The sequence below is a fragment of the Manihot esculenta genome, chromosome 1, assembly GCF_001659605.2.
Source record: "Manihot esculenta cultivar AM560-2 chromosome 1, M.esculenta_v8, whole genome shotgun sequence".
NCBI lineage: Eukaryota > Viridiplantae > Streptophyta > Magnoliopsida > Malpighiales > Euphorbiaceae > Manihot > Manihot esculenta.
The window spans coordinates 32,752,566-32,780,079 of record NC_035161.2 but is presented as its reverse complement, the minus strand read 5'-3'; the positions used below and the strand labels follow the sequence as shown (position 1 = coordinate 32,780,079).

The 27,514-nt window shown below is 33.3% G+C and overlaps 3 protein-coding genes, 1 long non-coding RNA gene and 1 other non-coding gene across 8 annotated transcripts; 1 reads left to right on the top strand and 4 right to left on the bottom strand.

Annotated features, from left to right (window-relative positions):
* Positions 1–2,180: 2,180 nt before the first annotated feature.
* LOC110620015 lies at positions 2,181–4,660 on the bottom strand. Its single transcript, XR_002488737.2, has 2 exons — positions 4,220–4,660; positions 2,181–2,744 (listed from the first exon to the last, which is right to left on the bottom strand). It is a non-coding gene; the product is annotated as an uncharacterized LOC110620015 (long non-coding RNA).
* Positions 4,661–5,425: 765 nt separating this feature from the next.
* On the top strand, positions 5,426–5,497 carry TRNAE-UUC. Its single transcript has one exon. It is a non-coding gene; the product is annotated as a tRNA-Glu (tRNA).
* Positions 5,498–5,824: 327 nt separating this feature from the next.
* Positions 5,825–14,515, bottom strand: LOC110609966 (ATP-dependent DNA helicase DDM1). 4 transcript variants are annotated; one of them, XM_043958225.1, is made up of 16 exons: positions 14,377–14,515; positions 14,070–14,146; positions 12,884–13,153; positions 12,702–12,785; positions 11,882–12,228; positions 11,592–11,781; positions 10,842–11,017; positions 9,799–9,868; positions 9,526–9,715; positions 9,251–9,346; positions 9,072–9,166; positions 8,871–8,990; positions 8,653–8,772; positions 8,473–8,571; positions 8,289–8,399; positions 5,825–6,402 (listed from the first exon to the last, which is right to left on the bottom strand). In XM_043958225.1, the coding sequence occupies exons 2-16, from the start codon at positions 14,136–14,138 to the stop codon at positions 6,178–6,180; spliced, it is 2,262 nt and encodes a 753-aa protein (XP_043814160.1). In that variant the 5' UTR covers positions 14,139–14,146; positions 14,377–14,515; the 3' UTR covers positions 5,825–6,177. The 4 variants fall into 4 exon arrangements, with proteins under 4 accessions (XP_043814160.1, XP_043814162.1, XP_043814165.1 ...); XM_043958227.1 differs by having other exon boundaries at positions 14,428–14,488; XM_043958230.1 differs by lacking the exon at positions 14,377–14,515 and adding an exon at positions 14,226–14,348.
* Positions 14,516–15,567: 1,052 nt separating this feature from the next.
* On the bottom strand, positions 15,568–18,931 carry LOC110619063 (sulfite exporter TauE/SafE family protein 3). The gene is made up of 12 exons (XM_021762323.2): positions 18,420–18,931; positions 18,170–18,329; positions 17,885–18,085; positions 17,723–17,787; positions 17,592–17,631; positions 17,393–17,457; positions 17,222–17,308; positions 16,990–17,040; positions 16,465–16,686; positions 16,299–16,392; positions 16,085–16,225; positions 15,568–15,990 (listed from the first exon to the last, which is right to left on the bottom strand). Exons 1-12 carry the CDS (start codon positions 18,636–18,638, stop codon positions 15,911–15,913), a joined length of 1,425 nt encoding a protein of 474 aa, XP_021618015.1. The 5' UTR covers positions 18,639–18,931; the 3' UTR covers positions 15,568–15,910.
* Positions 18,932–20,786: 1,855 nt separating this feature from the next.
* On the bottom strand, positions 20,787–26,045 carry LOC110601196 (U1 small nuclear ribonucleoprotein 70 kDa). Its single transcript, XM_021738248.1, has 10 exons — positions 25,732–26,045; positions 25,427–25,541; positions 25,267–25,346; positions 24,707–24,782; positions 24,549–24,613; positions 24,391–24,453; positions 23,008–23,089; positions 22,763–22,925; positions 22,264–22,335; positions 20,787–21,939 (listed from the first exon to the last, which is right to left on the bottom strand). The coding sequence occupies exons 1-10, from the start codon at positions 25,828–25,830 to the stop codon at positions 21,222–21,224; spliced, it is 1,533 nt and encodes a 510-aa protein (XP_021593940.1). The 5' UTR covers positions 25,831–26,045; the 3' UTR covers positions 20,787–21,221.
* Positions 26,046–27,514: the final 1,469 nt, after the last annotated feature.

Sequence of the window (27,514 nt, the reverse complement as noted above, 5' to 3'; positions counted from 1 at the left end):
AGATAAAGTCAAAATAAATTAATTTTATAATTATTATTAATTAAAGTTCAAAATAAGATATCTATTTTTTTTTCATTAACCGATTGGAAATACATTTAAAAATTTATGCACATTTATTTTAGTTCTTGAATAGACCTTTATATAATAGATTTAAATTAATTCATTAATTAATTTTGCTACCAAATAGTTTAAATCAATAAAAATTATTTATTTAATTTTTTTATTATTTTAAAGTTGTATTGAATTATCTTTATATTTTATCAATTTACATTATTCAATTTCAGAGAAAAACAAAACAACTCGATTAAATTTTGATAAGAGGAAATGTTCATAGTCGCAGTATGGATCCTAACATCAGTAGATGCTTGATGCAAACGGCAATCGCGGTGGCGCTATTATAGCCGCGACGGATTTTAACGGGGAATGAAGCCACGTTCCCAGATGCCTCACCGCACAAAATCCCACTTTGCGTTTCCGTAAATGAGGATCATGGTGGCCTGGCCTACAATTCAAACTTTGCTTTATTCAATATTAGGGATTTAGATCGGGCCACGAGTTTATAGATGCATAAATAACTAAGTGGGGAACATATTCGGTTTATGAATAATAAACGTTTTTTTTAGGTTTTATGTATTTTTTAAAATAAATTGTTTAATTAGCAAATTTTCATATATTAAATAGTGATTTTTTACTATTAAGATATTCAATATTGAAACCTATTTTACATACAAATTTATATTAAATATAAAAATATATTTCTTATTATATTTATAAATTAAAATATTAGTTATTATTACACAATATATTATATGGAAACTGTTAATTTTCTTTTCTTTTTTTTTTTTTTTGATAACGAGATTTGAATTTTCAGCTTTTATATTTAATTAAAAATAACAAATAATTTTTACAATTAAAAATTAGAAAAAAAAATACTATAAGAACTTATATATATATTAGGTGTTAGAATTTTAATTTTTTTTTTCCAATTTTTCACCACTATTAGATTAAATATTTACATGAAAATGAGAACAGCAATGATTATAACAAGTTTATGAAATACTGCCCATATGGAAGCCATACGCGTATTGTATACCAAGCGTCGCCATCGGCTTTCATTTTGTTCTCCTACATTCTTCTTTCCTAGCTCATGATGATTGATGTCTTAGACCCATGTTTGATGAAACAGAACAAATGGTCGTATAGGAAGTCATTAGGGGAACCATAAACAAGAACAAAAACAACAACTTTGCCAACATTTGATATAGTTTCCTTTATAATAAAAGAGGTGAAAAACATGTAAGCACACAGTAGTATGGCGCATCGTCACGGGTGGTTTAATTGTAAAAGTGTCAAGTGAAACATTTAAAAAGAGTCACAGCACCAAAGGGGTAATAAAAAAATTTAAAAGCAAAAGGAAGAGCATTGCTGTGAAAGTCCTGACAAGATTCAAAGCCTAATTAATGGTTGGTCCTTTCCAGTTGTTGATAAATAAATGTGTGCGTGAATAGTTAGAGTGGGAGGATAATGGTGACAGGGAACAATACACGAGTTGTCTTACACGTTTATAGCAGCTGAAGATTGAGTGCTGCAAACTCACTATAGTAGGGTGCAATCTCGTATGACAGAAACATATGGCAGGCATTATCAAATTCAATTCAGCATTAACATGTGATTCAACAAAGTCATTATGCCAGGTTGAGATTGTGATTAAGTTAGATTCCAATTTGACAAGTACGAGCTCTTGTGGTTCACATCAGAAACAAATACCCAACTGAAATTCCCTTGCACATAAAAAAGTAAACTTATCGAAAAACAAATAGAGGCGTGTGATTTTTATGTGATAAAAAGCAGATCTCGCAGAAATTTGATGATAAGACTAGTGATAATGGCTAAAATTGTCTATAAGACCAGGTTCGTTCTGGGCAGGTTATCAAATATGTCTACCTAGATAGACAACCAATATCTAAAATGACATGTAATTAACACCAACTTCACCTCACCCTCAAGTTACCAAGACCATCATTGCACCGGTAGCAGTAACAGATGGCTGCAACCTGTTCTATTCTTTAGCTCTTCAAATTTGGCCAAAGTGAAATTCACAGCTTTTAATAGAATCTAGATCAAACTCTTACTAAAAAGAAGAGAGAAAGAAAGAATATTAATATCATGACATTTTTGGGTTTCAAACTTCAAAATATATATTTATATAACTTGATATTCAAGATGTCAAAATAAATTTTCTTGAACTATACTGAATTTACAAGACCATCATTGCCCAAATATATGGTTTTTACATGTGACAAGGAGTGTTGGGTAAATTCTCAAGGCTTTTGTGTATTTGATATGTAGAGAGACAAAAAGAATCATATCATTTATCTCAGAGAGCAGGGACTTGCGCTGTCATGGTTGACCAGAAGCAGCGCTCCACGCTTTAGAATTGCTCTAAAATATGCCACAGCACTCAAATGCAAGTTAAAAAAAGGAAGGGGGGGGGGGGATATCGCTGACATGCCTGAAAAAACTTACTGCCATTACAAATTCACATTGACAAGGGTAATAACCATCTTCTCTCCCTCTTCCGGGTCAGTACCTGCCTAGAACTTCTCAAGCGCAGGGGAAGAAAAATCCCAAGGCAGATTATGAGAAAAGAAAGCCAAAAGTGCCTGAAATAGAGGCTCACATAGGACGATATAACAAGCATGCTAAACACTAAAGCCCAGAAAATTGCCACAATAACATCAGCCCTGCAAGAAATTCACAGCATATCTTTACACATGCAAATAACACAAAAGGACTCAAAAACTATAAATATCAAGATATTCATAAAAAGTTTACAGGATGTACTGAATCTCCTTGGTTATAGCATGCAATAATAATAACGATATAGGGATCTCAAATCCTTCCCAAAATAAAAACAGAGGTGGTGTCACAAGTTAGCTTACAAGGGAAAAAATGCTGCATAGATTCTTACTTCGTTATCTACTTTGACACTGGTCAGCAGCTACAACCCATCAAAACTAACATATTGAAACAATATGACGAACAGGAAGAGGATAACACGAGACAAATAGCTAACCTAGTATGTGCTCAATTTTCCTTGCGAAAGAAAAGGACCGTCATTTTGGATCTCATGGCTTACTATGAATGATAATAACACCCCGTTTTATAACCTTTTAAACAACCCAACCGTTCACCTAAAATATTACAGAGAACCCCCCTTCTAGGGAACTCAGAATAAGCAAATTAACTTCACAGGAGCAGTTTCACTTTATGAATATAGTGACACCATGAAATAGCTTTACTGCTTCATGATAAGTTCTCAAAAGTGGCAAAGTGAAACTTCTAGTTATAGAGGACTGAAAACAACTTGTATGTGAAGGAAAAATAAAACACGAAGTTGCTAACCAAAGAAAAATTATTGCATCAGACACAAAATTAGTGAAAAACGGATGCTTATATACTTGTAGGCTTGTTTCCCATCAATTTAAGTTTCAGGGACTACTCATAAGCAAGAAAAAGGATTATAGTTCATAGGTTTAAGCAGTTGGAAATCATAGGCTAATATGTCAATATAACTTGTAAGGTTCTAGCTCACAATCTTGCAGGTATTGTTTCAAATAGCTTACCCACCTTAAGGATATCTACGTCCCATTTTGGAGCTCTTAAATAGGAATAAAACGTTATCAACCTTGTAAATTTTAGCATTTGAGGGCACAAATCCTAACCACCAAAACCCCCCAACAGTGAGACAGCACCGCTCACAAACTAAACCAGACACCACTGTCCAGGTAACTGCAGTTTCTTGTAAATAAGAGATCTCATAAAAAAAAAAAAAAGAAGCGAAATGAAGTTCAAGAAATGTGTCAAATGCCAAATGCCAAATGCCAATTTCAAGTGGCATATCCTAGTCTTACAAAAAACCCAGTTCAAACTGCATATTATATAATCACAAAGCCAATAATCACTTCACACACACAAAAACACAAAAGAACCCATTTGCACAGTGAACGCAGTGATGCACGACGCCCAGACTCTTAAGGCTATCCTAGCGTCTACTGCCGGAGGAAAATGTTGTAAAATCTAAAAAGAACCAAAGATGAATCCTTGGTTTGTGGCATGTTCAAGTAACAGCAATTCCAGTAGTGATTTCAATGCATTGGATTTTCCAATAACCAAAGATTAAAAAAAAAAAAAACAGCAGAGAAATGAAGAGAGTTACCAAGAAGTGATGTGGGGTTTAGGAGAGAAGACAGTTAGAGCAGAACACTTATGCTGCGACCGGATCTGGTAATCCCTGAGTTGCTCAACGAGTTTAGACCGAGTTATCATAATCTTATTTATGTCTTTCTTTTCTCCGATAAAAAAAAGAAAAGATAAACAGCTGTAATATTTTGAAGCTGGAATTGCAGAGTCCCGCTGCTCGATCTGAGACCAACTATTGTTAAAGTGGAATTTGGTTTATGGTTTAGATATGAAGTTGAGATCGAGAAGAAAATTGATAACAATTCAAAAGGAGATGAGAGATAGAGGGAAAACGCTGAAACGAAACGAAGCAACCAACCAGTAAAATCGGCTCTCCGGGTTCTTGCTGGATTTTCCAAGGTAAACGTCTCGTGCCTGCGCGATCCGCGACCCGCCTACCATTTTGGTTAAGTCGGTTGACCCGTTTTCTTGGATATTATTTTTTAAGCTATATTATATATATATATATATATACTTTTTTTAAAAAAAAAAATAATTTTAAAAGGATTATAGTTAGTTGCATTTGAATTTGTTAAGGTGAGATTAAAATAAGTTTCTATTTGTATAATACATATATAAATGTAAAATCAAATTGAACGTAAATTTACAAGACAATTTATCTTAAAAATAAAACAAGGAGTTGAATAAAAGAAAGAGAGAGTTAACTAATTGTATTTTTATTTAATTATGTATTTGATAACTCTATAATATACTACTCTCATCATTTTTAATTAATTATATAATTATGACAAAAATTAATAACTTAAATTAAAATCGTATATTAAGTTACTATAATTACCCATACGGCAAAGAAATTTTAATTAAATTAATTACATTGTTTGAATTATATGAAAATGCCAAAAAGCCGAAATAATTTTAGCGTTGTAGTTTTAGTATTGCAGATGAGACTCCAACCAATCTCCTGGAAGAATTTGTAATGCATTTTGAACCAAATATGAAATAATAGGATAGTTTTTGGATTTTCATGTGTAGCAGTAATTATTCTCTCAGGAAACTAAAGATTTGAAGAAGAGGTAGAGTACCTTAAATCAATTTCATTATGCATAACATTCTACTGATGAAGACTTGTTCGTAAACATACTTCATTCAATTTGTTCTATAGAAAAGGATCTATCCGTCAGGAAGGCTTTTCTCATTAAACAAAACAGGAGATAACATATGATCCGTTGTCGTCCAGCGGTTAGGATATCTGGCTTTCACCCAGGAGACCCGGGTTCGATTCCCGGCAACGGAAATCATCTCTTTTTTTCTCCATGCTTTGCCACCAACAAATATAAATAAAATTTAAATGCAAAGGAGTTCGTAGAACTTTCACAATGCGTATTTTAGCATTTTAATATTTAACCATTTAAAAGAAAATCAATTTCATGCCTAAAACGATACTCGCTAATTATAAAAATCTCTTTTCAATTTTCCCTTTTCATAATTTTAATTAATGAATTACGTTTTATTTAATTCAAAATCTCCATCGCAAATCACCTTTTTAGCGCCACAATCATAAATACTACAGGTACTAATTGGAAAGGCTGGCGTATTTTAAAACAGAAACTCCACATTGATTTTTATTTATTTTTTAACGCAGGTTAATCAAATTCACCAACCAGAAGACTCCTAGTTTCTTTCCGTACCAGGAACCAGTCACAAAAGTACAGACAGCTAGATTTCGGGTTAGATAAGCATTCAAATGCTTTTCAACTATTCCATATTGTATCTGAAGATGATAATTCATCAGATTAATTTAGAACATTACCAAAAAATCACTTCTTGAGAATTATAGCTAGCCCCTTCCGCAAGTAACAATCCCCAAAATGGAGGACATTTCCAAAGCAACATTCTGCTCTCAAAAAACAAATCATCCCCCAATATCGACCCCAAAATGGCAAAAATATATCCCAATCCACTGAAAGCAACTCGTTAACTGTTAAGGGTAGAAAGCATGCCCCCAGTTGCAGTCGGTATTACCACCTCCCAACCAGGCCCTTTAAGGGGGACTCCGTCAACCACATCATTTTCTGCTGAATCTCCGATCAAGTCACTGCGATCCATTACCCTTTCCAAATCCTCATCGCTAATATCCGTCTGTATCCACTTGTCTTCAGCACTTTCTTCATCTCGAACCAGTGCTAACAAGTCCTCTTCCTGCAAAATTTAGCAAGTAAATCCAATAAAACAAGTGAAACTTGTTTTTGCAGCCAATACATCAGCAAATCACACCCCCAATATAGTCAACCATGAGTTAGGATCAAGAATCCTAACAACTCTGTTACAGAGAAAGATACAGAAACACAGGTCAAAAGGAGAATAATAGACCAAAAAGAAATTAGGAAGAAGCAAACAGAGAAAAGAGAAAAAGAATAGGAATCTTGATATGTTATCAAGAATATCCTTTCTTCAGCTACATAGCTGTCATGCATACAGCTTATTCTTTCAAATGTAATCCCACCAATTCAACTTCATCTACCAACTTGCAGCTCATTTTCTAACTATCACAAACTGTCCTAACTTGTTACATCTTTATACAATTGTAGCCTTTAATCATCTCTTATTACAACTCTTATTCATTTCTAACTCCCCTTATCATGCTTTTTTTAAATATCTAGCCTGATGTGCTTAGGGTTGTTTGGTTCGGTTCTGGTACGGTTCTTGCACTTTGCAAGAACCGAAATTAAACCTTCAATTCTTTCATTTTTAGGAACCATACTTGAAACCAAAATTTCGGTAAAATTTCAGTACGGTTTCGGTTCGTATTTTGGTTCTTTTTTAACTTTAGCTTTAATTTTAATTTCAGTTTAAATCTTGATTTTTGCAAATAAAATTATAATATTATTACATTTATTTTAAAATAGTAACTAACTAATATTGAAATAATAATACTAATATTTAAACAATAATAATATCAATATTAATATATATTCTATTTAATTCTCAGTAAAAATATTATATTATTTTATATGTAATTATTAATTATATAGTTTTAATATAAAAATACATATGTAATTAATATATAAAGATATATTATATTATTAATATGTGATTTACTCATATAATATAATTAAAAATTAAAAATTGATTAATATATTTATAGTTGAAATAATATATATATATATATAACCTATTTAGATAGAATAAATTATGATTAACTAATTAAATTATATTGTTAAAAATTTTTAACAACTAATTAGATTATATGATTATTTTATAATATTTTTAGTAACTATTTAATAGTTAAGGGTGTGTGTGTCATATTTAAATAATAATTTAATTTATAAAAGTAGTTAGATAGTATTAAATATAAAAATAATTAAAAAGAGTATATATACACACACAAGTAACTAAACTTTTATTTTGGAATAACTCTCAAATAACTATTTTGTTTATACCTTTACTTATTTGCAATTTTCTATTATATATTATTTAATAATTTATAAAATTAAGATTTGAATTCCTTAAATAGAATCCTATAATTTTAGTAATATAAATTATAAGATCATATTGAAAATATATAGGATATAAAATATATTACTAAAATTACATAATATAACCATAATATCACTAAAATCATTTAAAAAACATATTTATAATATCGATTCTTCGGTACGGTTCTTGACAAGTAACCATGATCAGAACCAAATAGTTAAATAAGTTCGGTTTGGTACGGTTAGGTTCCTGCAACATCGGTTCTTTTTCAGTTTTGGTACAGTTCGATACGGTTCTTTGGTCCAGTTCCCCAAGAACAGTGCACAGCCCTAGATGTGCTAGGGCATTTTCCATTTTCAGTACATTTACAACAGTCAAACTGTCATTTCATCAATCAATCATTGCAATAAGTTCAAAAATAGAACAATAAATGACTGCAAATATAATGGAAGAAAATATAACCCTATAAGTTAAAAAATAGAACAATAAATGACTATAAATATAATGGAAGAAAATATAACCCTACCAGTTAGTAGATATGCCACAATCACCTCAACCAAAACAATAAAAAATATCAGTAAAAGAGAGACAAGCAAGATATAACAAACCTCCAAATCATTGATGACATTAGGCTTCGTCCTTTCCTGATGAAACTGCCCCTTACCAATGACCACATGCTCAAGCTTCAACTTACTAAATGCCCTTTTCAAAATGCGAACCTGTAAACATACAATTTGTCAATCTCCCAATACCAATTAGTGTTATCTCAAATAATGATCAGCACTGAAATACCTCGATGGATTGAGCTGTTGCAAGTCTGTAAACATGAACAGGCTTGGTCTGGCCAATTCTATGACATCTGTCCATGGCCTGCAAATCCATTTGAGGGTTCTGGAATACAGATGCACGTAAACAAATGAGCTCCACATTATTTAATTGATGGAAAAACAAGAGAACGACATCAGAAAATACCCAGTCACTATCATATAGTATGCAGGTATCTGCTGCAGTAAGGTTGATGCCCAATCCACCAGCTCTAGTGCTGAGAAGAAATATCCTATAGTCGCTATTCACATCATTGAATTCCTGGATCTGATTCAGGAAAAGAAAAACTTAATTGTGATTGTTTGCCCAAGTTGAACAGAACTGCAATTATATGACACAAATTAATATTCCGTGATTGAACCAACCTGTCTTTTCCTTTCCTCCAACTTCACATTGCCATCAATTCTGCATACTTCATAACCTTTTTCACTAAAATAATAGTCCATTATGTCCAAGATCTTAGTCCACTGAGTAAATATTAGGACCTGTTTGGAGGGGACAGTTGGTGAGTAGGAAACTTGTGAGAAACAAACAAACATTACAATTTTCTAACATCTAAACCTTACTTTGTGCTTAAGTGCAAATAACCTATTCAACAATTTGTCCAGCAACCTGAACTTGCCACACTGACTAACTATCTGTTCCACAGGTGGGTATAGATCTGTCAAGAATGGAAAAAATCTCAAGTGAATCTGTAAAGCATGAACTCACAATAAAAGCACAAAATAGATTTAAAAGCAAGTACATGAGCCATCAAAAGCTGATTCTAAGAGATCAGGGTGGTTGCAGTTCTTTCGAAGCTGAATCATCAAATTGTTGAGCTTTCCTTTCAAACCACGTCCTAAAAATCATAAAATGGAGTCACTATCGGTACCAAATAGACAATCCTAAATCATAATCAAATAAAATATGAGAAAGCAAAAGAAAAAGGAAGAGGGGGGGGGGGGGGGGAGGGGAGGAGGGAACCTTTACAAGAAATAGTATAAAGTGGTTCTCTCACAATTGAAAGTAATCAAATACCTGTATCCAGCTTCTCTCTTAAATGGCCCTCCAAAGTCTTATTGATTAAATGATCCTGAAAGTTCTTCTGATGCTCAGTCAAAGTAGCATATAAAATTATCTCTTTCTTCCGAGGAAGCATCCATTCAACGTCAGCCTTCATCCTCCGAAGGAGAAATGGACGCAATATGGCATGAAGTTTAGCTACCACCTGAATGCGACAACTCAGATGTTCACCATATCATGTAGAATGGTCTTATAAAAACTAATTGCATTGTTGGCAAGGACACTTACATGTGCCCTTCTCTTCTCTTCTAATTCCTCTTTCATTGCTTCACCATTATTCTTTCCTGACAAATCAAACCTGAACACAAAGCCAAGCTACTAATTACAGAATTGATCAGGCCAAATCAGCGAGGCACTAGTGCTATCATATATAATCCTTGCCTCTCATGAAAGGAACTGTTGTGTTTCATGCCAAAAACAGCATATTCTTCAACCTTTGTAAAGGAATTTTACATTTCCACCCTTACCTTAAGGAGAAGGATGCACCCTCTAATGTACATGAAATGGGAAGTGACAGTGAGGCTTACTGATGAACACTACTTACCCAAGTGCAAGGATGTTTCATTGCCAGACATTTTGGAAGATGGTTCCTTCAACCAAATGAAATCCAATACACAAGACCAACTCAAATTGTAAATGAACAAAATAAGAGGGTGATATGGGAGAGGAAAATGGCACTGAGACATCAATCACAAACATAAGTCTAAATAACATTATACACAACCCAATACTATTGCAGTGCCCTTTACTAAATATTATAAATCAAAGGATGAAAGGGAACACATTGACAAATCAACAAGACAGATTAATAATCTGATTGTCTTATCCATTGTTTTCACAAATACTGAAAAAAAAAAACATAGGAAATTATATATGTCCCCAAAAATACAAATTCGAAGAGAGACTATCTAGCTCATGGATGCACTGTTGTATACTAGGCTTATTGTTCCCCCAAATGTTTTTGAAACACATGTTTTGGCAACAAAGCAAATAATCTACAAGATTATATCTATTGAGAAGTTCTACATATTTAATCTGATATAAATGAATCCAAACTTCAGTTCATGCCATCACTAACAAACTAAGGGCACTTCCATTTCATACAGAAATTCTAGGTAGACATAGTAGTATATATGGAGCATGGGACCATGATTACATTATCTACTGCAAAATTGTAAGAAAAGACAAGTTACATTTCAAGACGAATGCATTTTCAAGGTCTACCAAAATTATGTAGGGAAAAATATATAATAAAGACTAAACTAGCTTACCACGACTCAAATTCATCATGGGATTGGAAAATATCAGGCAAAATGAAATTTAACAACGACCATAGCTCTGCCAAGTTGTTCTGCAGAGGTGTCCCAGTTAGCAGAAGCTTATTTTCCATAGCTAAGTGTTTCAATTCCTTCAGCAATTTGCATTTTGAGTTTTTCAACCGGTGCCCCTTCAAGAGGAAATTTGGTCAGAATAACCAGAGAAAAAAAGGACTTTGGAAGAATCAGGTCGTTAAAAAGGACAAACTATCAATAGGCACTATGGTCCCTTAGAGATTAACTGCAAAGAGCAAGTGTAAACTTCACAAAGTAAGGCGCCAATCTTCAAGATGCAAGAAATTATTGACATTCAATGCAAACAATTGAAAATTAGAGCCTTTTAGGGCTTAGTGCCATTCCAACATCTATCTAAATTCAAACATAAACAACTTTTAGTCCATAAATAATTAATTATTAGAATATGCCAAAATAACAGAATTTTTTTAAACATAACCATGAAATCATCAACTCATTTATACCATGAAATCATCGACCCAAAATAATTTCCTTGTAATTTAATACAAAACAACAAAAGATGAGTGAGTGCTACTTTAACCATGTTTTTTTTACCACACTAGGCAAATGCACCTCTTCATAAAGGGAAACAAAAACTTCTCTTGGTGCTTTTTACATTTCAATTTAAGCAGACAAAATGTCAAGAACATAAGAGGATTAGTAAAATCTACAAATCATTAGAATGCTAACCTCATCAACCACAACATATTTCCAATTGTAATGCCTCAAATACTTCCTTGCATCGAAAAAAGCAACCTCATAAGATGTGACAACAATGGGAAACTTGGGCCCAATAGATCTAGGCATGTATTTTCTCCTTATCTCATCCCTTTGTTTCTTGTTGCCATGATAGATAATGGCATTTATAGAGGGAGCAAACCTAATTGAACAAATTCATAGAGAAAAAAATAAATTTCATAATTAAACGATCAAATCTCACTTAATGTCAGTTCACATGAAAGAGCAAGTAAAGAGTTTACCTTGAAATCTCATTCACCCAATTTGAGAGGGTAGAGAGAGGAGCAATTATTATATAAGGACCATCTAAGCCGTTTCCTTTTAAATGTGCAAGGAAACCAATTGTTTGAATAGTTTTTCCCAATCCCATTTGATCAGCAAGGATCCCATTCAGCCCATTTTGCCACAAAGAAATCAACCATTTCACACCTTTAATTTGATAGGATTTCAACTTTCCTCCAGTCAACAAGGGTACTAGCTCTCTCTGCTCTTTCTCAAGTCTTTCTTCCTCGGTCAGATTTCCATCTTCAGTCTTTTCAGCTTCTTTAGATCTTGTCAGCATCGCAGCAACAGCCCTCTTGGCTTTCCCCTAAAAGCATGTCACAGCATTTGTCATTATTTTCAAGAACTAAAGGACATAAATGCTCCCACACATGTACTCATGGAATACCTAAGGACTAGGAATCTAATCATGTTTATCACTTAACAATAGTTTCACCAAAAATATTTGCTGTTTCACCTTTCAATCAACCGACGCTCTTATATATTCGGATTTCTACTCTTTAAAATCATCTTTTGTAGGTGATCTATGTGCTTCATTAAATTTCTAATATTAACTATAAAACCCTACTATATGAACACTAAACATACCATCTCTAACACAAAAGTGTAAATTGATTGTCATCTTCCTCACATTTAATTGATTACTGTCTAATGACCAAAATTAGAATTAGCACAATTCACAGGTGGCATAGATTAAATACCTAAATGTGTGTGTGTGTGTATTACATTAAAACTACCAAAAAAATAATAAACAAGATTAAGAAGCATAGGAAGAATTACAGAATTGTATTGTGCAGCAGCTTTTCTTTTTGAGCCACGACCCCTCTTTTTGTCAGTAGTTTCACTCTCCAGCTCCACTCCATTCTGGCAAATGCAAAAACATAGATTGAATTTAGACAGGAATAAGAAAAACTAGCTACCAACCAAAAGAGATTCATCTAAAAAGGAGTCTGATAGGATACACGAGTGATTTCATCCATCTTTTCCAGCAAGAACTCTGAGTATAGTTGTGTTTGATTCAGAAGCTCATCTAATTTGGTAAACTGGGTGTCATTTAACTGAGGTGCCTCCTCTAGCTCTTCCTCTTTCTCTGCTTCTTCTCTTATTCGAGCTTCCAACAGCTTTTCTTCCTCCTCTGCCATGGCTTTTGATACAAGAGAAGAATCACCATTTTTTGCAGCTAGAAGGACATCTTTTTCCAAGTTGTCTCCAGTTTTGTCATTGCAATTCTCCTACAAATTAAAAAACATATATTAACAAATAAAACAAATGAAGACACTTGCCACAAAAAATCATAAATATGTAACTTAACAGCAATATTAACAACATTTTAGGCTCAGGAATGAATTAACAAGGTAAACTTATAAAGTTTAACCTTGATTACAGATCACAAGAAGATTATGCATGCTGGGACACAATGGACTTGCATGACAAACCAAAGAATTAAATCTCAGTAAGTTTCAAATGTGGTCCCTGTTGCATCAAATGTTTGGACAGAAAAACAACCATTAAATTATCTAAACAAAGGCATAGGAAAGTATTAGTATCAGAATATATACTTTTGAAATAAGAAAATCTCCATTTGGTCGGGTCTTTTTGTTTTTGTTTTATTTTATTTTTCCTTTTCATTATGCTATTCTAAAATCAAAAAACAAAAGGCGAAGTTTGGTTAGACTCATCAAGCATCGAAAAATATTTTAAAAATACACAAAAAGTGCCAGTATTTCTTTACCTTTCCCACGTGATATAAATTTGACATTATTAAAAAAATAAACTTTCTTTTGATAACATTCGCATCTATACATACTCTTATAAAGCATGAATTCGAACCAAATAGCATTACGAGGAGACCTAATGGACGTGCATCAACTGCCAAACAACCTGAAAACCCAGAAGACTTCTAAACAGCAATAGCCCCCTAATTTTTTATTGGAAAAAAGAAATGCTTGTAAAGCCTAGAAAATGAAGCCGTTCTCTAGCACCGTTCTTTCTCTGATTCCTCCCAAAAACCAAACAAAAGATACAGACATTCCACTTTCCCATTCCTCGTTTCCCAAGAGCCAAACAGACCACAAAGCGAAACTCCAAACCATTTTAGTTAAGTAACAAAAAGAAAAGGAGAGAGCGATGACGATAACGATAACAAACCTCGTCTTCAAGAACCGATGTCGGAGAATTAGCAGAGCCGTCATTCTTCATCTCGTTCTCGGCCACCATTTGAAGCCCTAAAAAATAAAAAGTAAAAAACTAGAACTAGTACTCCAAAAACACACATACACACGCAACACTCTCAAACATAGCCACCTCCAGGAAACTGAAGAACCCTAGGGCTAGAAGCAACCCCATGAGGCCATTACTAGAATAAATTGGAGAAACTTTGGGATTTTGACAAAAAATAAAAGCACAACATTCAGAAAGTCATAAATGAAAATGAAACAAAGAGACAGAAGATTACAGTGAGCTTAGCTTTTCTGAGCAAGAGAATGAAATAGAGAGAGAAGATTACAGAGAGAAGTGGAAGGCAGCAGGAAAGAAGAGGGAAGACCGAGTGTGTAATAAACAAATTAATTGATGAATAAGTGGTTTTTTATTTTAATATATATGTATACAGGTGATTGGATTTCTATAGGGTCTATGGGCGGGAAAACAGAGGTTGAATATTTGCCCTGGGTTATGGATTAAATTACTAAATTACCATCTTAGTTTTTATTTTATAATTTTTATCCTTTAATTTAATACTAAAAAGGTATTTTAAATATTTTCTTAAAAATAAAATAAAATTATAACAGTGAATTTATATTTTATTATAATATAAAAAAATTTAAAATAATATTATTACAATAAAAAAAAAATTAAAAGACCAAAAAATCTTTATTCTGTTATGATTCGACATGTTTCTTTTTTTCCTTTTAAATGTTTTTATTAATTAAAATTAAAGTTTTAAAAATTATAATAAAATTTATAAATAAGTAACTTCACTATTAAATTGAATTATGTTGTTATATTACTTAAATAACTACTTTATCTTATACAATTCTAAATATAATTGAATAGTTTAATTATTTTTTAAGATTTCAAAACATACACTTAAATGAATTTATTTTGAAATTTTTAATTTTTAAATAACTTACGAATTAAATTTTTATTAAACGATAAAATAATTTAATCTAGATAATTCACTTAAAACATTCATGTTTAAGTTTTCACATTTTCAATTTTATGCTATATATAAAAAAAGTATAAATCCTAATTTTAATTTTAATTACTGAATAATAATTAATTTGATTTTATCAAATTTATTTACTAGTTTAGTTGTCATTAGAAATTTTTAAGATTGACTAATTGTAAATACGAGACATTCAATTTTATTAAATAAATTTATTATTAAGTTAAATATGTGAGTGTATTATTATAATTAATTATATTTATAATTAATATATTATTTAGTTGATTAATATTTTAGATTTATAATTTTAAAAAAGTATAATTTTTATTATAAATTAAACACTAAACCTAGAAGAGAACCACGAACACAAGGATATGAAAACGGTGAGTGTCGGTATAAATGGAAACAAGTGTTATCGTCTTTTTATACAAAGGCATGGAAATAGTAATATAAAATTGTGAAAAGCTTGACAAGCTCCGCTGCCCAACACCCCAACTGCAGCGCACTTGGCTTTATTTCCAGTTTGAAAATAGAATAATGAACCTCCCTCTCGCTCTTATGCTTCCCATCATTATGCAAGCTAAATCATTCATTCCATTTCTAATATGATGCAAGAGGAAAACCTTGAAGAAGCTCAGCTGTGGAAGTTTTAGCTGATAATTATACAAATAACTAAAGAAAAGTTCAATGACACGTATGTATCTTTAATTGAAAATTAAGAAATGGAGAGATTGGAGACTATTAGCAGATGGCAGTGTGGATTAATTTTGAAACATCTGCTGAGAAAAATCCCACTCTGCAATCCTCATACAATTCAACCTGCTTACTGATAACAAAGATTTTGAAATCCCATGTACTCTTGATTCTCCAGCTTCTCAACCATGTCTGCTATTCCCACTCCACCTGCAGCATCATCCAGGACCAAAGCTTAGCACACACATTATCTTCTACTCACAATATTAATTCAACTTTTTTGAGACTTTGGAGATACTTATACCTAAGCTGATTGCGCTCACAAAAATTGTCAATGCCAGTATGAAGATGATTATTGATGCTCTTCCAAGAAGAGCAACGATCTTTCTGACTACATGCTGGCCGGCCAAGGCAGCAATTGTTGCAACCAAAACAAAATAAGAAGCTGCAGCAAAAGTTGCAGAAGGTGAGCTTGATTTGTTTTCAGAAGAAGTAATCATCCTGTTACTTTCACTTACCATAAGGGATCGGAAAACGATTGAGGAAGTAGTATTGTACAACTGACATTGAAGATGAGAAGACCATTGCAAAGGTTGATGTTGCACTTGCCACCTGAAAAGGGGTCGTGTTTCTGATGATGTGTATCTTTTGAATGTTTGAAGAGGTTTAGTGATATGGGTGTACCTGAGGAGGAATTCCTAATTCAAGGAAGAGAGGTCCCAAGATGAAGCCACCTCCTAGGCCTAGGAGTCCACCCACCATGCCAGCCACTATCCCACATGAACAGTAGAGCAGAATCTGAAGAAACCTCCAGTTTGTTACTTCCTTTCCTTTGGAAGCTATCACTCTGGTCCCTTTTCGCAAGCCCATGGCTTCAAAAAGTGTAACTGAGGCAGCAATTGGTACCTGTTAAGCATCAAACTATCATGTTCAATTCTTTCCATTCCTGAGACAATTTTGCAGTCAGGTTTTGTCCCTTTCTGCTAGAAGCCTAGCAATTACAACTTTTCTCTTCCAGTTTATACTCTAAAGAACCAAAAGTGATAAGAAAAGTCTGCTGCTTTTAATATATGTGAGGCACTAGCCATTCTTTTGCTTCACTTGACAAGAAATGCTCGATATCTATAGCTGGTTTTTGCTCCTCTACTTGCTTGTTCATGCCAAATGTAATTTTGTAATAAATCCACAGCTTCAAGTTTCAGAATTTACCTGCAGAGCGTTGAGAACCCAGTACGTGATGGAGCAGGTCTTAACGTATGACTGCAAAGAGAGATACACAAAAGCAACAAGATCAGTAAACTTGAGGGCAGCTCCATGGCTTCAGAGTTTTAAGTCCTAGTTCAGACAACGCTAAATTTGAAGGCAGAATTGCTAACCGACACCAAGGCAAAGATTGACAAAGAGCTGGTTTCTTGTAACAATATGGAATATAATAGCTTACCTTAACAATTTGAACAACCAGAAAGCCCACCCATACATAAACCAGCAGTGCTAACTCTTTCCAGCAAATATTTTGCAATAGGGGGACCTGGATGAAGAAGAGGAAGCAATTGTGATTATAATTTGTTGAAACGACATTGCTGTTTTTGAAGAAGCAGTTTTCTTGGCTCACCTCATCCTCATGTGGGACTGCAGCCGGACTGCTTGGCAGGGGCTTGTAATCTTGTCCTTCACCATCTGCAAATTGTTTAAGTTAACAAAAACCTCTTTTAGATGTAAATTTGAATCTTATCTGTCAATTTCCTCATTGAAAATTCTAAAAAGAGTATTTTTGCAGGAAATTATGCATGAAAGTCATCATAAGCTCTCACCACTTGGTTTGGACTCTGATTCCAATTGCCTGGCTGCTTCCTGAATGTCAACCAGAATCTTGAACCAATAAGCAAGAAAATAATGGAATAGACAAATAACAGCTCAGGAATCACCAAGGAGAAAACTTTACCTTCTTCATAATTGTCTCTTTCTTCCATGTATCTATCCCTTTGAATAAAGCTTTAGTCGATGTACCTGCCATGAGTTTTAGAGTGATTACTCATCATATAATCTTTTTTTTAATAAGAAAACAGATAGTTCAGAAAATGTGTTTAATAAATGTTGCATTTACCTATGAAGAGAATAATAAGCAGAACTGTGACCATCCAATCAGCAAACATGACATTGAATGCTACTCCAATGCTGATTCCTAGCATAAGCATAGGTTGAAAAAGCAAGGCCAGATCATAGTCTATGAGAGGCAAGTCAAGTGTTGGGTGCCTGAGTCTCAGGTTGTAATACACCGTTGATCCTGCAGCACCCATGATCATACCTGCAATCAGGAAAAATTAGCTTGTTTTCCATGAGAACCAAGGTTTGAGTTCCAGTTCTCTATTGGTGCATAAATGTTACTTACACTTAGAGATGGCAGTGGAAGATTTGGGATCAAAACCAATGATCAAAGTGAGCATTGGCACAAAAATTCCACCACCTCCAACTCCACCAACGCTGCCCAATGCTGCACCAAAGAATCCAACTATTGATCCTACGACGATTTTCCAACCAAACTCCATCTCCTGTTCAGGCCACCAACAAAATTAAAACTATTCAGACGACAAAAACTTGTTTCAGATAATCAAACACAAGAACATATGGCAAATTCTTACCGGCCAAACAGGCTCATAAGAAGTCTTGTCACTCTGCCAAAGGAAATTAGACATTTTCACTAGAAAACCAGGCTTGCTCGTTTTTTTCTCAACCAAAACTTGTTGTTTTTGCTCTTTCAACAGTCTCTCTGCACTAGTGAAATTGACCGTCATAGCTAAAACAAAGAATAACACTAATGCTGCCATTGCTGAAGCTCTCTGCAGCTTACTGAGCTCCATCTTTTGGGCTGTGAAACTGAAAATGTTAAAAGAGGTGGGAGGCAATTATGGGTTTCAATGTAATTGTTTTCCCTTGGATTAGTTTGAACTTTTTCTTCTGTGTTTATCTCTCTCTCTCTGGTAAAAGCAACGGTACAAGCTTGCTGCAGGCGGAGAGAAGCATGAAACAAATAAGAAGCGTACTCAAGAGTACCTACCTAATGTAATGCCATATATATATATAAGCACTTTCATTGTTTTCCTCTCCTTCACTATTTTTTTATTTTTTTAATTATTTGAATGGGTGAGATTGTTCAATTTGGCCAGGATGGAATGAATATTTAAATTTGACGAAGGAAATAAATAAATAAATAAATAAAAAAGAAATGGGTTACTGTTGTTGGTTTCATCTGCCAAGTTTTGAGCCTAATTAAGCCCTCTACCTTGTGCAAGGCATCTCATCTTGCAATTTCGTGGAAGGTGAAGTTAAGCAAGTATTAGCTGATATGTTTACTATGCATCATTCACTAATAAGAGTAAGTTTTAGATGTCAATTTGATTTTTGGATGGTTCTTTGCTTACAAGAACTCTAATATTCAAGAATGGTTTTGGCATAACTAATTTCTTGCAAGTTAAAGTTAACAACTTTTTCATTTTTAGCACCAACACCAACTAACTACTTAACATTTTCTCTATTGATGTTATGATAGAAGCTTAACAACTTCTTCACAGATTTTCAGTATCACCATAATTACAATGAGGTAGCCTAAATCAGATAGGATGAACGAAGAATTCATATAACCAAAACCTATTAATTTTGAATTGAATCTAAACATTTGTAAAAATAATTATATATCTTTTGTTAATATACATTAATAAGCATAATCCAATCTCATCCCAACGACAATATTCTGTACCTGATCATTCTTATTCAAACTTTGTTGGAGTGGCAGACACCTTCATCAAGGAACCTTATAATGTCAAAAACGTAGGACCAGGAAATTTCCAAGAAGCAGCGTATAGTTACTGTACGATGTCAGAAATTTTAGTAACTGTGCGGACTGAGAGGCAACAAAACGCCAAAATATCAGAAACAAGTGGTACTCAAATGCTGCTAGTCGTTTTATGGCATGTAGCTAAGAAACTTCACAGCTCTTCAATGTTTTAATGGCTGCTCCACCTGCATACAGAAAAAGAATCACAAAGCATTCTCCTTTACTGTTGATAATTTGATGTTATCTGAATTGTGTTGCAGCCTCTCAGGTTTTGATTAGTAGTTTACATTTTCGCCCGAGTTTGAGGGTACATCAAATCATGCAATCAGTCCACCAGGTCTAGGAGCAATAATATTAGGGAGGTGAAATTTACAAAAATTTAAGTTTTAAGACTCCAAAAAAAATTACATACCGAAAACTTATTAACTATTGGCTCAATTTTTAAAAATATATTAAAATATTTTTAATATTTTAAAAAATCGACTGATTAATTTTCAATGTTCAATATTTTATTATTTAATTTTTATAATTTTAAAAAATTCATTAACTAATTTTTTAAATTTCTAAAAAGTATATTAATTAATTTTTTCCTATCAAAAGTAAATTAATGAATAACTAATTGATAATTTTTTTAAAACACTGAAAATATTTTAATATATTTATAAAATAAAGACACCAACTACTAAATTTTCCCTAATATAGATATTAAATAGTAATTCCACCTTTTCATTTTCAAATACTTCCAAATGTAGCATTTTGATTAGTACCAGGCTGGCACATTACAACGTCCTCGACCGACAAGGGGGGCCAGCGACAGCGAGCATAATTGAGTTAAACAATTCTAAGAATTTGCCAAATTGAGCAATCAACAGATTGTGGCTTCTAAATGGTTCAGTGGTTAAACTAAGAGAACTTGCACAGTTCTGGAAATTTTTTTATTTAAATCAGCCTAGTGTTGGATATCTTTTGGGAGACGACATCCTTCGTATAGAAACATACTGATACAGCTCTTACATCCACCAATTTCCGACACATTCTTACGCAACCCCACAAGAGCTCACACATGCAACACACATTCTTATGCAACCCCACAGGAGCTAACACATGCAACAACAGAGGAAAAGAAGTCCTAAATATCCCTGGTGAAGGCATTCCACCTACACAGGCAATCGTGTAAAAGAACAGTACCAAAAACTTTGGATGAAAATCAACCACAATGTATTACAAACAAATTAGCATGAATTTGAGAGGTAACGCAATATACATAAATGCATTTGTATGGTTTACCTCATTGCTCAATGTAAAATCTAGTCAAGCGAATACCACTCTAACATGCTAAATTCTAATACAGCATAAGTTGATATTGCAATCTGGCAGCAGAAGCTAAGCAACCCGATTCGTTTCAGATTTAGGAACGAACTCCAACAAAACAACCAAATATCCTTTAATCCTATTAACTTGCAAAATCAAATGGAAGTCCAACCGCCAATTTTTAAAGCAAAAGACAACAAAACCACCACCTAAACTCACTCACAAAGGCAAAGAGCACTAGAGCAAAATGGGCTTCCGTTAACGTCGGTGACAAGCAAATTACAGTAAAGTTGCACTTTCAATTGTCATAGTCCCGGGAAAGTGACCTCTCCGAGCGCTGATATTCATGATCTCTTTCACGTGACTCGGATGCTCTACGATCATAATGATAATCATCATCGTCCATTTGATCATAACGATCAGGATCATGGCCAGGATATTGATCATAACGGTCATGGTCACCTTGAACATCCATGTGATCATATTGACCCCTACTTCGGTGATGTTCATAATGATCATAACGCTGATCATGCTCTGCATCTGGCCTCCTGCGTCCCTGCTCAGGTTGTTCATACCAACCAAGGTCATCCTCTGGCTCAGCATGATCATAGTCCCTTTCAGCACGGCGATCCTTCTCGTGTTTCGAGTCAACACGATCATAATCATCTCTCTCATGGGAACGTCCACGATCGTGGTCACCACCTTCATAATCCCTCTCCCTCTCCCTCTCCCGGGGGCGATCACGATCATATTCTCGTCCACGCTCTCTATCACGATCACGCTCATAGTCGTGACCACGGTCCCGGCCTCGATCACGTTCACGCACACGTTCTCGATCACGATCACGTTCACGCACACGTTCTCTCTCCCTATCCCGGTCCTTCTCCCTGTCACGATCTTTGTGGTGCCTATCTTCTCTATGGTCACGTTCCCTTGGCCTGTCATGGGAGCGCTCACGAGATCTCTCCTGTTCCCTCTCTCTGTCCCTTCCTCTTTCATGAGATTTTTCCCTGTCCCTAAGATACAGATGTACAGGAAGACATCAGTATTTGCAGCATAACAAATATCAGTCAACTACATAACACACACTGATGAAACTGTCAAACTACAAAATAGGAACATAATAATGTAAACGAGAGAATGTGAAGCTCATCCAACAATGAACACATAACAGAAAAAATTTTATGCTAAAACACCAGTTTTATGGGATAGAGCCAGAGCCATAGACTTCCGATGACCTCTTCAACCTCCAAATAAACATGCGACAACTAGAAGCAAACAGAAGAATACCCAGGAGATATGCTAGCAGGTTGTATGAGACAAGGAAAATGACAACTCACCGTTCACTATGACGATCTTCTCGCGCCCTTGGCTCCTCAGATCGAGATGATCCTCCTGACTGTTGTAGCTCTCTGATGAAAGTTGAGAACGTCAATAAATTCCAAGCCAGACAAGCATTGTAATGTCACATGAATGTATCTTCAATCTCAACATTAATAAAATTCAACAACTCATACTCGGAAAATAGCACTGTTGAACTCACTAAAGGACATTAAACAGCGTTAGGCTGAGAATAGATGATGTAAATTATTCCAATGCACACAATGTCAAAATCAAATATATTCCACCAACTCATATAAGAACATATATCCCTCTTTACATGCATGTATAAAGTCTATAGACCATAAACTCCTCACATTCAATTTTTTTTTTCCTTTAAATGATGGGCACTGCATCCAAAATAAATAAGCACCAAAAGAAGAAATTACATCCAAATTGCAGTGGACTAAAGCATCCACATGCAACAATCTGGAAAGTGCTGTAAATCGGAGAAATTACCTTCCCGAATGCCTCTGATTAACATCTTCACCCCCAACCCGTGTTGTTCCAAGTCCACCACCCAGTCGGCGTGGCCGCCAATTTGGAACAGTTCTGCCCCGCTCAACGTCCACAAGTACCCTTCTGCCATCGAGCTTCCTCCCATCAGCTTGCTTATATGCAGCTGACATGCATACAACTACCGATAAGGGAAACATGGCAAAGTATATCAGCAAACATTTACAGGCCCAATATATAAATCAAACCTTTCATGTCGCGAGTATGTATATATTCAATGAAAGCATAGCCTTTAGGTTTATTTGTAACTTTATCAGTAATCAGTCGGACCTGCAATGCTCAAAGCAGAAGAACAATTGAAAAGCATGTAGGGGTTAGAAATTTTTTGAATGATACCAGAGTATTTGCTGTTCATTTTTATACAACTAAGTGACAACTCTTCCAAGTATATAACAGTAAAACTACAACAACCTAAATGGCACGGCAGACAGGCAATGAGCCTCATTAGCCGTGCTCACCTTTTAATCATAGGGCTTCCAATCGCGAGATGCATCACCACCAGTGCAAGAGTTGCAGAAAAAAAACTGATAGTTCGAGGCAAATTTACCAATTCTTGAACAGACCAACACCCCCTTACCAGGGAACAAATGCTTTAAATAATAATATAGTTATAAATAAAATAGCAAATACCAGAACATCTTCTCAACTGCTGATATGTTTTTGATAGCCTTTGAAGCCAAAAATAAAATTTAGTAGCAGGGAATTACAAAAAGGAAAAAACACGAATAGAGAGAAAGAGATGCTAATACTCCCGACATGTTTTACCCAGCATAGGGAGAAGGACAGGTTACAGTCTCCTTTTGTTGCTTGAAAATAAAGGCTAAAAGGCACAGTATATTACTTACTCAGCTCAACATAATTTTCCAGCCTTGCCGGCAGTATGAAGAACATCGTTGTAATTGGAATGGATTGTAAGAAAAGAGGAAGAAAATTTTCTACTTATGGAATAGAAAGTGAACAACCCCCTTACCAGGGATCTCTTAACATGAACCACCTTAATACTAAAAACAATACCTAGAAACAAGAGGATTCCCCCATCTGATGATGATTTCTAAACCAAACTACACGTAAACCAGAGTTATCAAAGGATCAGTGAAAAAATTCGTTCCTTTACCAGTAAAATAGGCAAGTGATACCTGTGCTATTAATTGCAAACTCCATCAATGATACTACACAAATAGGTAGATGCTCAACATTCTCCTTTTCATATAGATGCTCAATATGCATGACTAATTACACTTACCACCAACATACAACTGTTGCAACTGTGATACTCTACAAAATTCAAGTTTGGCTAAAAGGGAGTTCAAAATAATCTTACAAGAGCCAAAGCTATAACTCCGAATTATCAGAGGTTCAACTGAGGAATATTAGAAAATATAGAGATGATGAAAAGACTTTAGCACATTGAAAATCTTTTATTTAGTTAAAAATATAGAAAACATGAGTAAACTTCAAGATTTTCAAAAACTATGATTTGTAAAAGGAGAAAAAGTTCATTGGGAAACATTTACATATGCTGCTGCATAACCTCTTACCAAATCCGCTTGGGCATACTCAAAAATACCTACCCGTTTTATTGGTCCATAAGACTCAAACTCCCTTTTAATCCTACTCTCTGTTGTCTCATAATTCTGCAAAAAGATATAAACAAATCAGTCATCTGACATTGTGTTTTTTGTACACCTGAATGCTGAAAATTGATCTAAAACAGAAAAATAGTACTTACAAGCCTAGCAACGAACAATGTCTTGTATGGATCTCCTGAAACATTTGGGTCATTATTTGGATCATCTGACAAGCAACAAAAAATAAAACAATATTATACACTAGCATAAGTCAAATAACCAAATCTCTAATAAATAATAGCAAGAAAGGCAATCTTACATTTCTGAAGCTCCTCAGCAGCCTTCTCAGCACCTTTCTCTAATCGTAACTTATGAATTCTAGCCCTTCTTTGTGCCTGGATCCATTAAGAACACAGTAAAAAAAAAATTTTGTGGAACACAAAACTGGTCATCCATGTGAGAGAGAGAGAGAGAAGTGCCAAATTCCAACGAGTCAAATATAGCAGATTCTAAACCAGCCCATTAACTTAATGCTATGATCTCTATAGTAGGACTATTTTACAAGTGAAACTCAACTCCTCGGTATCTGACTTTGTGTAACGGAGCATAATGTAGAAATGCATATCAGGATTTATAAAGCGCCAATAAACAGGTCTAATTTATTGATTATTTCTCTGTTCCCACCACCACGCCATACCAATCAAGCATATGGTACAAAAAAATTGTTTCACTTCAGCAAACAAAATTAGAAAGAAATATCAGGCAGATAATCAAGCAAACATTCAAAAACCACAAAGACATCAACTCAAACAGAAACTGTGGAATCTAGATAGGAAGAAGCTTTAAAGAAGTGCTGTCCTCTGGGAAATGAAAACTTACAGGAGTTTCAGCTTCCTGGACGGGCCGAGCATACTCAGGATCCCCAGGCTCAGCAAACCGACTGACAAACTGGGCCATGCCTAAAATGGAAAACACAAGTTTGGAAAAAACATCAAACAAAAAGAAACCTCCAAGATATGCATAAAACAAAAAGTTATACCAGTATATGGGGGGCATTTTGTCTTCTCTGGAGGAGGTTTAAACTCCAACGGAGGTCGAGGCTCAAACAGCTTCAACAAATTAGCTGTTAAACCAGTCGGGTGGCTTTGCCCAATCTGCAAAATCAAGAAAATAGAATTTATGTTCAACATCCCAAAAATCACACGATTTTCCCAATCATTATTCAGAGAACCACGCCATCCGCACAAAAGTTAAGAACCTAAACATACCGAGATGTAGACGCTACAAATGCAAAATGAAAACCTAGGGTATGCCAATCTAAGGGAAAAAAAAAAGGCAACAAACCAGTTTGAGCTGGAGAACATTAGCGCGGTTCTGGCCCTTGGTGGTGCCTCGAACGGCGGCGTTTTGGTTGCGCATGAAGGCATCGTTGTAATCACCCATGATGATGACAACTGAAGTGAGCTAGGGTTTGATTTGTTTTGTGAGAATTGGGTAGCAGTTGGAGAAAATTAGCATTAGGAGATAAGATGCATTGATTCTTGGATCGGAGTTCTGTGATTCAATTGAGAATCAGCAAAGAAGCGGCGGCATAGTCACGGCGATGGGATTGTAATTATAGTATTCAAGAAGACGGTTCTAAATTTTTCTTGAGGATTTTCTTTAATTAATAAGTTATAAAAATTAACATATATATAGAGGAAATATTTTTCATTTGAAATTATAAAATAATTTAAATTAAAAAAATACCTATAATATATTAAAACTTAGTATATTAAAATTTATTGGTTAATTTTTTTTAAAAATATATGTTAAAATATCTTTAAAATTTTAAAAATTTTATTAATTAATTATTTTAATAATTTTTATTATTAAATATACAAATTTTTAAATATTTATAATATAAAAAAATTAATTAATAAATATTTTAATAATTTAAACGATTAATTAATAAATTTTTTAAAATTATAAAAATAAATACTATATTCAACTATTAAAATTAATATAATAATTAATTAGTAATTTTTTAAAATATTATAAATATTTTAATATATTTTTTAAATAAAAAATTATTAGTGAGTTTTGTTATATTATAAAAATTAAATACAATTTCTTTAAATTAATTTTATAAAAAATTATAAAATAAATTAAAATGTTAAGCTGCATTATTTAATTGTTTTCTCTTAACGATGCATTTCATTATTTATTTTATATATTTTAGATTTTAAAATTATAATATAAAATATTTATTTCAATACATTAAAAAAAGGAAGGAATTTTATTTATATACAGATATCATTATTTTGCTTACGTTGTTCTACTCAATTAAAGATGGATTCAATTTTAAATATTTATCTTGAAATAGTTTATGTTTTATATATTTTATGTATTAAATGCTACACTGTAGTTACTATTTTTTTATGTTTGTAAAATAAAATATATTAAAATGATATATTTATAATATATGAAAATAAATCAAAATTGTACTGATTTTTATATGCAATAATAATTATTTTAATACAACTGATTATATTTTTTAATTGTCATTTTATTACTTATGTAAATTTTAATAAATAAAATAATAAAATGTCATGTAAATATTTAAATTTATAAAAATCACAATCATTAAAGAAAAATTGATTATGTAATTATTAATATATAAAAAATAAAAATATTGAAACCCTTAATTTAAAGCAGCTTATATAAATCCGTGTGAATCGAACTATTAATCAATGAAAAATTAATTAATCCGATTCGAATCAAGTTTTCCAAATCAAATGGCGACCTTTTTTTTTATGAAATTGAATTAAACTATTACATTTCTTTTATTTTTTTCTTATAAAATGAAAAATACATATTTTTTTGGTTAGTTTATTATATAATTTTAATATAATAATATTTAATTTTCTATGAGTTGTTATAAAAATTTAACTTAAAGTAATTTTCAATTATATAAAATTAAGTATTGTTATTTAAAATTTAAAATTATTATTTAAAAAATTTGAATGTTAAAATTTAAATAAATTTATTTTAAAAATTATTTATAAAATGTACAAAGCAATAGTTGTGTTAAAATTATTATTATTAATATTATAATATATATTTAATAATACACCGATTGAATCGA